Source organism: Dermacentor andersoni, chromosome 5 (assembly GCF_023375885.2).
Source record: "Dermacentor andersoni chromosome 5, qqDerAnde1_hic_scaffold, whole genome shotgun sequence".
In the NCBI taxonomy this organism is placed as follows: domain Eukaryota; kingdom Metazoa; phylum Arthropoda; class Arachnida; order Ixodida; family Ixodidae; genus Dermacentor; species Dermacentor andersoni.
Genome location: NC_092818.1, coordinates 10851135 through 10862956, shown reverse-complemented (window position 1 = coordinate 10862956; position 11822 = coordinate 10851135). Strand labels below are relative to the sequence as shown.

The 11822-nt window shown below is 47.0% G+C and overlaps 1 protein-coding gene across 2 annotated transcripts in view; it reads right to left on the bottom strand.

Annotated features, from left to right (window-relative positions):
- Nucleotides 1-9651: 9651 nt before the first annotated feature.
- Nucleotides 9652-11822, bottom strand: part of pyd (zonula occludens-like protein polychaetoid) — a 298483-nt gene continuing 296312 nt past the window's right edge. For both annotated transcript variants that reach the window (XM_055070109.2, XM_050177563.2), the window contains exon 21: nt 9652-11297. In XM_055070109.2, coding sequence (XP_054926084.1) covers nt 11084-11297 — 214 coding nt within the window. In that variant the 3' untranslated portion in view covers nt 9652-11083. The remainder of the gene's footprint in view (nt 11298-11822) is intronic.

Sequence of the window (11822 nt, the reverse complement as noted above, 5' to 3'; positions counted from 1 at the left end):
TAAGTCCTTGGCAACACGGATTTCGTATGGGTTTTTCCTGCGTTACCCAGCTAACAGAACTAACACATGATATAGCAAGTGCATTAGATAATGACTGCTCTATTGATTCGGCTTTTCTTGATTTTAAGAAAGCTTTTGATGTTGTTCCCCATGATTTATTGGTAGAGAAGTTATCATGGTATCATTTAAACACATCAGTTAGTGCCTGGATTAAGGAATATTTAAGCTCAAGGCACTAGAAAGTGGTTTTAAACAGCCAACACTCATATAACATTGAGGTAACATCACGAGTACCACAGGGATCTGTCCTGGGCCCTCTGCTATTTTTAATCTACATGAATGACATATGTGTTTATATTTCATCTCCTGTACGTTTATTCGCAGATGATTGCATGTTATATAGAGTCGTTCATAATGTAAATGATTGTTTTGCCTTGCAAGAGGATCTGAACAGGGTTACGGATTGGTGCAAAGAGTGGGGCATGCGTATAAATTTGCAGAAAACTGCTCACCTGTCTTCTACAAGAAAACATACTCCTCATCAATTTAAGTACAAAATAAGCACTCAACAGCTGTCATCTGTATCCGAGTTCAAATATCTCGATGTTTTTTGACCTCCAATCTGTCATGGCACCATCATATTTAATACGTTTCAGCCAAGGCATGTGGGGTACTAGGTTTCTTGCGACGAAATGCAAAACATTTTCCTTTGGAAACTAAGCGACTCTTGTATACTACGAATGTTAGATCTGTCCTTGATTATGCTTGCACTGTGTGGGACCCTTGGCTAAAGGTTGATATACAGAAGTTAGAAAGAGTGCAAAATTTAGCGGCTCGTTTTGTGTTCCGTAATTACTCTAGGCATTTCAGCGTATCATGTGCAAAAGAGAATCTTGGTTGGGAACTATTAGAGGAACGAAGAAAATCACTCAAGTTAAGGTTATTTCATAATATATTTCATTCTAGGACTGGTATTGAACGCGATAAGTACATATTTAAGCCTGATTATGTATCTTTACTTCTAGATCATGTGAATAAGGTAAGAGAAATAAAATGCAAAGCCAAAATGGTAAGAATGTCTTTTTTCCCCAGGATGATCTTGAACTGGAACAGGTTACCACAGGACTCTAACAATCTGTCTAACGATGCATTTTTTTTCTTGTTGTATTATATTCTGTTGATGACTGAAGTTGTGTCTTAGGATGTGAATGTTGTGCCGTAAGTTATTTTGCATTTATTGTGGAATGACTTATACCGTTTGTTGTATACCATTTCAACACCCCCCTCCCCCCTGTAATGCCACACTGGTGCTGCGAGTTCTGTAATAAATAAATAAATAAATAAATACCCACCTGGTTCAACTCAGTGCCTCAAAATGCAGATGACCTAATTGACACTGAAGGCAGTGCAACAGCAATGTGACACATTGAGAGCTTTGTACTGTTTTACAAAGCTTAACAGCACATTCTGATGACCACAGCTATTTTTCTCATGCAAGGACCATTTTTCCAAATGTTACAGACGTCGAATAACCAGTGCAATAGTTAGCAGTGCTTCATTCTGTAGATTCATCCACGTGCAGAAGCTTTAGCAACTCAGACAGTAATGGAGGGCAGCAGAATGCCTGCAAAGATGCCACTGCTTTCATATCCCGAACTACTCAGTGTATTTTACTGCAGCTATGATTCCTCACAAAAGCAGCCTGATTGGTGGCTGGTATGCCAACAAGAATGCAACTCTGTTACCTTAGCCCCTCTTCCTCGTTATGGGCAGGCCGAGCCAATAACTCTGCTTGGCAATTTCTTAATGGTTTAGGTGGCAGCATAATATAATGCTCTATTGAGGCAATTATAGTTACAAGAAGGCACCTAAGAACAAGTTATGCCTTGGAAGCTCCTATCCACTTATGCGTGGCAACCGCCCAAACTTCGTGTTTATGAAAGTAAGCAGAGCCTGAAAAGGCAGGGTGTCTACCAACCAGGAAAACTGGGAATTATCAGAGATTTTGAATAGTCTGGAAATCATCATCATCATCATCATCAGCCTGGTTACGCCCACTGCAGGGCAAAGGCCTCTCCCATACTTCTCCAACTGCCCCGGTCATGTACTAATTGTGGCCATGTTGACCCTCCAAACTTCCTAATCTCATCTGCCCACCTAACTTTCTGTCGCCCCCTGCTACGCTTCCCTTCCCTCGGAATCCAGTCCGTAACCCTTAATGACCATCGGTTATCTTCCCTCCTCATTACATGTCCTGCCCATGCCCATTTATTTTTCTTGATTTCAACTAAGATGTCATTAACGCGTGTTTGTTCCCTCACCCAATCTGCTCTTTTCTTATCCCTTAATGTTACACCTATCATTCTTCTTTCCATAGCTCGTTGCGTCGTCCTCAATTTAAGTAGCACCCTTTTCGTAAGCCTCCAGGTTTCTGCCCCGTACGTGAGTACTGGTAAGACACAGCTGTTATAAACTTTTCTCTTGAGGGATAATGGCAACCTGCTGTTCATGATCTCAGAATGCCTGCCAAACGCACCCCAGCCCATTCTTATTCTTTTGATTATTTCACTCTCATGATCCGGATCAACAGTCACTACCTGTCCTAAGTAGATGTATTCCCTTACCACTTCCAGTGCCTCACTACCTATTGTAAACTGCTCTTCCCTTGTGAGACTGTTAAACATTACTTTAGTTTTCTGCAGATTAATTTTTAGACCCACCCTTCGGTCTGGAAATACTCAGGGAAAACTCAGGGAATTCGTACTTCTATCAAGGAAAATAAGCTGTCAGTTTATTGAAAGGGAACAAAAGTTGCCCTAATGCTGGCTCGAGTAAAAGAGAGGAATCGTAACGAATTGTCTTTGATGTCGTGTTGTCAGTTGGAGGAGTTGCCAGTGTACAGTCAACAACCAATTTTCCGGATGCCCAATTTTTGGGTCATGCCCCAAAATGAGGACAGCTTCACGGCACCACCATGTACTCCATAAAGTCAATGCATAAGAACATTGGAAATTTCGGGTGAAAGAACACTTCGCCCTCCAATTTTCTGGACTTCTTGCTGCGACCACAGGTCTGAAACGGGATTAATCAAAGCCAAAACTGCAGTTTTGATTATCTTGCCGCCTTGAACTAGCGCTCTCGCACGCAGATCTGCTGGTAGCCGTAGCCACCGTCGTGGTAACGCGAGGCCTAACTGCTTTGACATTCGCTATTAAGGTGCTTGCCATTCGGCGGCGTGTTCTTCATTGAAAGAATTCACTGCTGCCAGCAAAGGCACCGACTCTGCCTCAGTAATCCTCGTCACTGGCTTTGAAGCTTAGAAAGCACAGTGTGTTGCATAATGCCAGTTCCCAGTTGGCAGCTTTGCCTCTGCACAGAAATGTTATGCGGTGAAACATATTGTTGCGCGCGAAGTAGACCGTTTATAACCCTTACGGATGAAGGGGACCTTTTACTTTATTTCGCGAAGGTAAGCGCAAGAGCGGCCAGCTGGTTGATCAACTCAGCATCATTCTCCTCTTCCTTCCCCCACTCGCGACCACAAGCACGTTCACTGGTCTTCGTTTTCTTCATGCGTGACATTTCCTCTCGTCGCAGACGAAGCCCGCCGGGCGAGTCAATCCATTTGTCTTGACGTCAACAATTTCAAGCGGGCGACATGGACCACTTGTGTCTTGGCAGCTCTTCTACCACTCGCCGTGAGGCGCGCTATGTTATACATGACTTTCGTGAGTCTGTTAATAATAACAAACGGTCCATCGAAGGTGGCCAAAAGCTTTTGGAATACCCACATTTCCGTACTGGAGTCCACAGCCAGACTAAATCACCAGGGCAATAGGTTACCGGACGGTGGCGAATGTCGTAGTGTGCTTTTGATCTGTCCTGCGATGCCAAAGTGTGCACATTAGCAATACGACGAGCTTCTTCGGCAAGGCAGAGAGTCTCGGCGACATTGGGATTTTCGTGACTATAGAAGGGGAAAACAGTGTCGATTGTGAACCGGGGTGGCCGAGCGTACAGCAGGAAGAAAGGGCTATTGGCGGTAGTCTCGTGCTTGGCAGTGTTGAACGCGTACGTGGTAAAAGGCAGTACGTCATCCCAGTTCTTGTGGTCGGATGAAACATACATAGGTAGCATGTTTACAATTGTTCGGTTGGTACGCTCCGTAAGCCCATTCGTTTGTGGATGGTATGGTGTCGAGTGACGCAAGTGGGATTCACACAAACGAAGCAGCTCCTCTACGACGTCCGCTGTGAATTGTCGTCCACGGTCGCTGATGATCACGCGAGGCGAACCATGTCGCAGGATCACATATTGCAGCAGGAATGTTGAAACGTCAGTGGCAGTTGCGGAGGGCACGGCCGCCGTCTCACAGTAGCGTGTGAAGTAGCCGACACAAACAATTATCCAACGGTTTCACTTGGCTGATTTCGGAAATGGGCCTACGAAGTCAATGCCCACTTGTTGGAAAGGCGTGCTTGGAGGCGGGATCGACTGCAGGAGACCAGCTGGAGCAGTAGATGGCTGTTTGTGGCGCTGACACTGCATGCAGCTGGCCAGATACGTCTCAACAGACTGTCGCATTTCAGGCCAATAAAAGCGTTCCAGAATCCAGTAGAGCGTCCTCGCCGAACCTAAATGGCCAGACGTAGGGTCGTCGTGCATAGCACTCAGAATCGCTGTGCGAAGGCTCTCCGGTACCACTAGGAGAGAATGTGCGCCAGTGCCGGAAAAGTTCTTCTTATACAGGAGTCCATCACGTACACAGAAATGGTTTGCTGTTGTCGAGGTGGTAGTAGCGGTGAAGAGCGGTGTTAATTTATCGTCTTTTCGCTGTTCGGCTTTGAAGCAGTCAAAGTCTGGAAAACGCGACGACACAGAAGCCACGAGGTGACCGAAGTCGTCGGCGTCACAGTCCGTAGTGCTAAGTGGCATACGCGAGAGGCAGTCCGCATCCCCGTGTCGTCGACCACTCTTATAAGAGATGGTGAAGCTGTATTCTTGCAGTCGGAGCGTCCAGCGCGCAAGGCAGCCACAAGGTTCACGAAGATTCACAAGCCAACACAATGAGTGGTGGTCGGTGACCACTGTAAAGGGGTGTCCATACAGTTAAGAATGAAACCGCTGAACCGCAAATATTACCACGAGGCATTCTTGTTCCGTGACACTGTAATTTTGCTCGGGCCTACTTAATGAGCTGCTTGCATATCCAATCACGTGTTCGCGGTCACCGTAGCGTTGAACTAGGACGGCACCAACCCCTATGCCACTGGCATCCGTATGGAGTTCCGTCGGAGCTGAAGGACCGAAGTGTTGAAGAACCGGTCGTGACGTCAGCAGGAACTTCAACTGTTTCACGAAAGAAGAGTTACATTCCGGAGTCCACTCAAAGGGGGTGTCCTTTTGCAGCAGGCATGTCAGCGGATACGTGACGTCGAATTTAGGAATAAATCGGCGGAAATAAGAACAAAGCCCCAGAAAACTACGGAGCTCCTTGACAGAGCGCGGCGCCCTGAACGCTTCAACGGCTGCTGTTTTCTGGGGATCAGGGCGGATGCCATCCTTGTCGACGAGGTGCCGAAGCAGAAGGGTTTGGCGATCTCCGAAGTGAAATTTCTTAGAGTTTAAAGCTAGACCAGCGTTTCTGATGCAGTTCAGGACAATATTCAGATGCGAGTTGTGTTCGCTGAAGGTGCGGCCAAAGATGACGACGTCGTCGAGGTAGCACATGCAGATGTTCCGCCTCAAGCCGCGCGGAACAGTGTCCGTAAATCTCTCGAAAGTTGCCGGAGGGTTGCACAATCCAAATGGCATCACATTAATTTCGAAGAGCCCATCAGGGGTTACAAAGGCAGTCTTCTCCTTGTCGTCAGGATGCATCGGAATTTGCCAATAGCCGGATCGTAAATCTACTGAGGAAAAGTAAGAGGCAGAATGAAGGCAGTCTATTGCGTCATCAATACGTGGGAGTGGGTACACGTCCTTTTTTGTTACAGCATTCAAACGGCGATAGTCGACGCAAAATCTCCAAGATCCATGTTTTTTTTGACAAGAATCACTGGAGCTGCCCACGGACTCGCTGACTCTTGTACAACTCCCTTTTTCATCATTTCGTGCACTTGTTCGTTGATAATCTGGCGCTCTGATGGTGAAACACGATACGGCTTTTGTCTAATCGGATTTGCCGAACCCGTGTTGATGGTATGGCGCGTCCGAGACGCAGGGATTGCAGATATTTTGTCCTGCGCAAAGTTGAAAACCGAAATGTGCTTTGAAAGCACACCCACTAACGTTCGGCGTTCACTCGTGCTGAGCGATTTGTTTACCATCGACAAAAGGGCCATTTCCGAACTGTGGCCATCAGGTTCTTCCGGCACATCTGTAATTTCAGCCACTGATAAGGACGCGTGCTCCTTGGCGAAGGCTAATTTCATGCCGTCTGGTAGTATAACAGGCTCCTTAGAACAGTTTATGGTCCATAAGCCAGTGCGTCCGCCTTTGATCGACACCACACAATGTGGCACCAACACACTCTTCTTCACACAGCTAAAGTGCATCGGTTCTACGGTAGCTTCGAAGCTGTCGGAATCGGTGCCGCAGCAGACAACGGGAACGCAAACGGTAGATGATGCAGGTATGACCGTATCACCACAAACACACAGTGTAGCTTCGCGATCTACAGGTTTCTCCAGGAGTCCTGATGGAATCCTACCACTTATGAATACCTTCCCTGTGCGGCAGTCGACAGTAGCACCACACTCCTGCAAGAAGTCCATGCCGAGAATAACATCATGGGTCGACCGAGGAATAATTACAAACTCTGTCGTAATAACATGGCCTCCCAAAAACATGTCGGCACTACACACACCAATAGGTCGCAACGGCTCGCCACTCACTCCACAGAAATTTGAATCTTCGTCCCATTTAAACAAAACCTTTCGTCCTAACACGTGTTTAAAAGAGACACTCATGACCGAAATTGTTGTGCCTGTGTCCACCAGAGCCATTACAGGGACATTATCTAAAGAACGCGCACTTTGTTTTTCTGTCAGTAGGTATTTCTGTCAGTAGCACGTCTCCAGCGACCTCACCTCCATCGGCCGCGCTAGCTAGTTTTCCGGTGACGAAGGGGACATGGTGCGACGCAGCGGTGAGGGAAAACGGGGAGCACAACGTTGCGGTGGGGGTGTCAAACTCCTGTCAAATGCCGGGGAGCGATTCCGGGAGCTTCTCGGCCAATACTTGTCGCCAGATGATACGTGTGCTGGCCACACGGCACTGTGTGGCCGTTCGGAGGGCTGAGAAAACTCTGAGGGCTGGCCATACCACGCGGTCATACGCTGGTTACAAAACCGCGATATATGACCCGGAACACCGCAGGAATAACACACTGGGAGAGGTCGAAACCTTGGTTGTTCGTTGATGAAGCGGATATTATCATTTTCCCGCGTGTAGTGGGTTGGTTCGTGGCGTGTGTCACGACGATACATCAGGCGTCGAGAAGGCGTGTGCAGAACACGTTGGTCATAGCGCGGAGTCGGAGGGCGTGTTGTCATCCTCGACTGTGGGGCTGCACTGTACTCTACGGCTGCTGCGGTAAGCATCGGTTGCCAAGGGGCCGAATGTGGTGCCGTCATAGCCTCACGTGACGTGTATACACCATGGTGGTCAGCAGTTGAATGCAACAACTCTTCGTGGCGGGAAAGTTCCTCGCGGACAATCTGTCGGATCGTCGAAGGAAGGTCGAGGCAAGGACTCGTGTCCACACTGGCAACCGTCGTAACGTTTGCCAACCGACAAAACTTTGGCGTAATCCGACGCATCTTGAGTGTTTCAAAAGTTCGGCAGTGCCGGATGACGTTGGACACAGACCTGAGGCTCTCCTTTCCTATTAGAAAATTATACACATCCTCAGCCACTCCTTTCAGCAAATGCCCAACTTTATCTTCTTCCGACATGCGATTACTGACCACCTTGCACACCTTTAACACTTCTTCGATATATGTTGTGCATGTCTCACCTGGTAGCTGCGCCCGCTGCGACAGTGTCTGCTCCGCACGCTTCTTTTTGGCGACTGAGTCCCCAAAACACGCCTTTAGCTCGTCAACAAAATGTTCCCACGTCGTAAGTGCGTCCTCATGGTTCTCGTACCACACGAGGGCGGTATCGGTCAGGGAGAACACCACATTGGTGAGCTGAGTGGTTGCATCCCACCCATTGGACTTGCTCACTCGTTTGTAGGGGACGAGCCACTCGTCGGCATCTTCCCCCGCTTTGCCTCCGAAGGTGGGTGGAACTCGGTAGTATGGCAGTGGACTTCTAGGCGCTGCCCTCGGAGCGGCTACTTCTTCTGGCATCTCGAAAACGGTCACGGCTGATGGCGGGAGGCCGGCAAGTCGACGGCTTCGACGAAGCTGCGGCAGTGACGATTCCATTGTTGTGAGCGGTACCCCGCACCTCCACCACTTTGTTAGGCGCGAAGGAGACCGTTTATAACCCTTGCGGATGAAGGGGACCGTTTACTTTAGGTCGCGAAGGTGAGCGCAAGAGTGGCCAGCTGGTTGATCAACTCAGCGTCGTTCTCCTCTTCCAATATGTAAAGTATTGCAGCGATACTTAACAAGCGTGGGAAGGGGCAATTGTCACGGCACACAGTACGCATTCCCTAATTATACAAGCGTGCATCTGCCGTCTCCTGTCACAGTACGAGCACCGATACGCCTGATAAGTGTACTGGCAAACTCTCAGAGCTTTTCCAGACATGCCTCTGGTGATTTTAGCTTTTAAGGGCAGTAAAAGACATGCATTCAATTTTTCGGACTGCCCAATTTTTCCGACACTGACTGTACAACTGACCAAGAGGATGCTTCAAATGGTCTAGGGAGTGAACGCGTGGTGGAACGAGGACCATTGCATTGAGGAATGATTAGGAAAGAAACTGTGCCACCTCTTCTTTGAAGGAGCCTGAGCTCAAAAAGCAAAGTGTTGGCTGATGCCGAGATGCAGATAACCCTTATCTAAACCAAAATAAACTATTTAAAGCAGTGAAACACAACACTGAGGCATTGTGCACAGGCTGACAGTATGTCAGGACAGTTGACGTTGACATCCTAACTGCTGAGAGAATCTCACTTGAGACAAAGTCTGGGCCTAATACCAATGAGCTTGCTATCAGTTGATAGAAACAGCGCATTTTCGAAAATATTTGCTTCTAAATGCATCTCTTTTTATTCGTATATGGAAATGTCTTGACTCGGTTTGCAATGGGCTTTACCATTTCTTTTCGAAGATATTTTATTCGTTGGGTATTTCACTAACCCATCCCTTCAGTTTTCTATTTTTAATAAAATAAACGCTACTCCTTACTATTGAAACTGCATTAAGTCATTCCTTTATTTTTTAACATGCTTACTAGAGAGTGACAGCAGCGGGCGACATGATGTCAGCTTGTCTTGCCATAAAACATAGTTCTGTGTCACTCAGGGAATTTTGCGAAGGCACTCGGAGAAAACCTGGAAAGCTCAGGGAGCTTCAAAACGTCAACTTGGTAGACACAGTGAAAGGGCCTAGCTGGTGTAGCTTCGATCATCGTTTGGTTGTGTTGTGGCAGGCAGGGGTGATACGCGAAGTTAGCAGAAAACAAGGAACACATGACAATTGAAGCATAACTTTATGTTTAGCATTCACTGAATTAATTAGAGCAGATAGAATAAATTGAAATGTTTCGTTGCCATGCTGCAAGGAGTCAAACTACACTGCCAACATAGACACTCCCCTTCGCCTCGACAAATGTCCGCATTGAGTGCCCTTCCCTGCCTTCTCCCATACTGAAGCTGAGAAACTGCATCACGTTCATGTCACAAGCCCAGACTCCATATTTCTCTTTCTTTTTTTCAAACTCCACTATAAGTGGTGACAATGCAGGCAGTGTATATGACACAGAAGCATTTGTGCGTGTAATTTTCCAGCAGGAAGCAGGGCTCTCTCGTGAGGAAGGATGCACAGGCTTTCACTTTATAAATTTTAGCTCTTTTTGAGTTGTGCAGCGGTTTGATACTTTGCAGACATGACTATTGCCACATGAACATGCTTGGAATGACAGAAAGCTGAGCTAGTTGGTAAGGATTTATTATGCAAAAAAGGTGAGGCCTGCAGACAGGACGCAAGAGAAGAGAAGTGGACAACACAACACAAACACCGACTATCAACTGAACGGAGCACTGAGGTGAAAAAAGAAAGAAGACACAAAACTTGCGCAGATTAGTTTTGTGTCTTCTTTCTTTTTTCGTCTCAGTGCTCCCTTCAGTTGATAATTGGCGTTCGTGTTGTCCACTTCTCTTCTCTTGTGTCCTGTCCGCACGCCTCACCTTTTATGCATAATGAACATGCTTGTTTTTTTACAATCCCAAAACTGTTGATGAACGCTTAAAAAAAATTGCTGCAAAAGAAATCAAGCTTACAACACTAACTCAGCAATAAGAAAATACTATGTGATATACAAAGAGGCCAAAATAGTTGTTATACACTGCACTGCATTATACTGATGACCTGTAAACGGGACTCTGCAAAAACTAGTAATCACATTTGTCTGCTTTAGCTGACCTAACAGACATAGCCTACAGAACTGTTATAAGTGTACATAACTGTTTTCAATGCAGAGTTAGAGTTGCAAACTTCACACATTGCCAATATTCATTTTGGATTTCAGACCCTAAATCAAACAGGTGACTTTCTCTCTTAGATGCTCAGTTCAATGCCCAAAGATGACATTTCTGCATCAGAGTTGTATCTTAAGAGGGAAATCAGAGTTGGCCCCGAGCTGAAACTTTCATTGTAAGTAAAATGGACTTAAAACACGAAGTAGCGTTTGGTGCTCTTTGCACGGGCAGTTTGAGCAGACCTGCAGCTTATGCACTGCAGGAAGAATAACACTCCTTTTGTTGCACGCACACTGGCCCCGGAAGACAATTGCACTAGCACATTTGTGATCGGGCATCGCTGGACCTTGTCCTGATCGCCCACTGGCGCTGGTCTTCCGCACAGGATGGCACAGGTTGCATGGCCATTGTTCCCACGATGGTCACTAGAGAGCCGGGGGAGGTGGTGGTCGGAGTGGCTCTGGTTTGCGGTACAGCTCAAAGGCCGAACCCCTGTGCTCTCGGTTGGACAGGTCGAGTGCCGAACGTGGCGGCAGGTTGAGGTAGGGGCCCCCGTAGGGCGGAGGCTCCTCCGATGCCCCCGACCATGGCCGTGGGCGGGTTGGCTTTGGTGGGGGCACGGGTCGCCCATCAGAGAGCCTGCAGTACCAGAATGTGGAAGTGTCGGGGCATGGAGATGGTGACGCTAAATAGAGACAGTTTAAAACTGACAAACATTCAAAACCCTACTTTCAATAATTTCATTGTGAGAGGCTGATCACTAGAAGAGAAAATTGATGCCTAACTTTAATTTTCTTTTTAACTCTGCACTGAAACCCCTGCATCAGAATGGCAGGGTGACATCGGAAGTTTCAATGTATTTGTTTTGTACTTGGACTGTAGTGGGACGGTAAAAATTATCAAAACTTGCCAAATAAAGCCTTTGGCTCATCTGGAATCCAACATGCTATTATGCCCAAGCAGACACTGTCAAAATCCATGACCTCACTCGTGTGGGAGCTTTAATGCGACATCACCATCTGTCTTTCGTTCTTACATCTTTTCTGACTTATCAAGCCTTGTGGCAAGAGTGGCTTATTGTGCAAGGGTGATCTAATAAAGGAGCCCAACTGATTTTTCTGTTAACTGGTTTCCAGCAAAAGCACAGGTTCATTGGCACTGAAA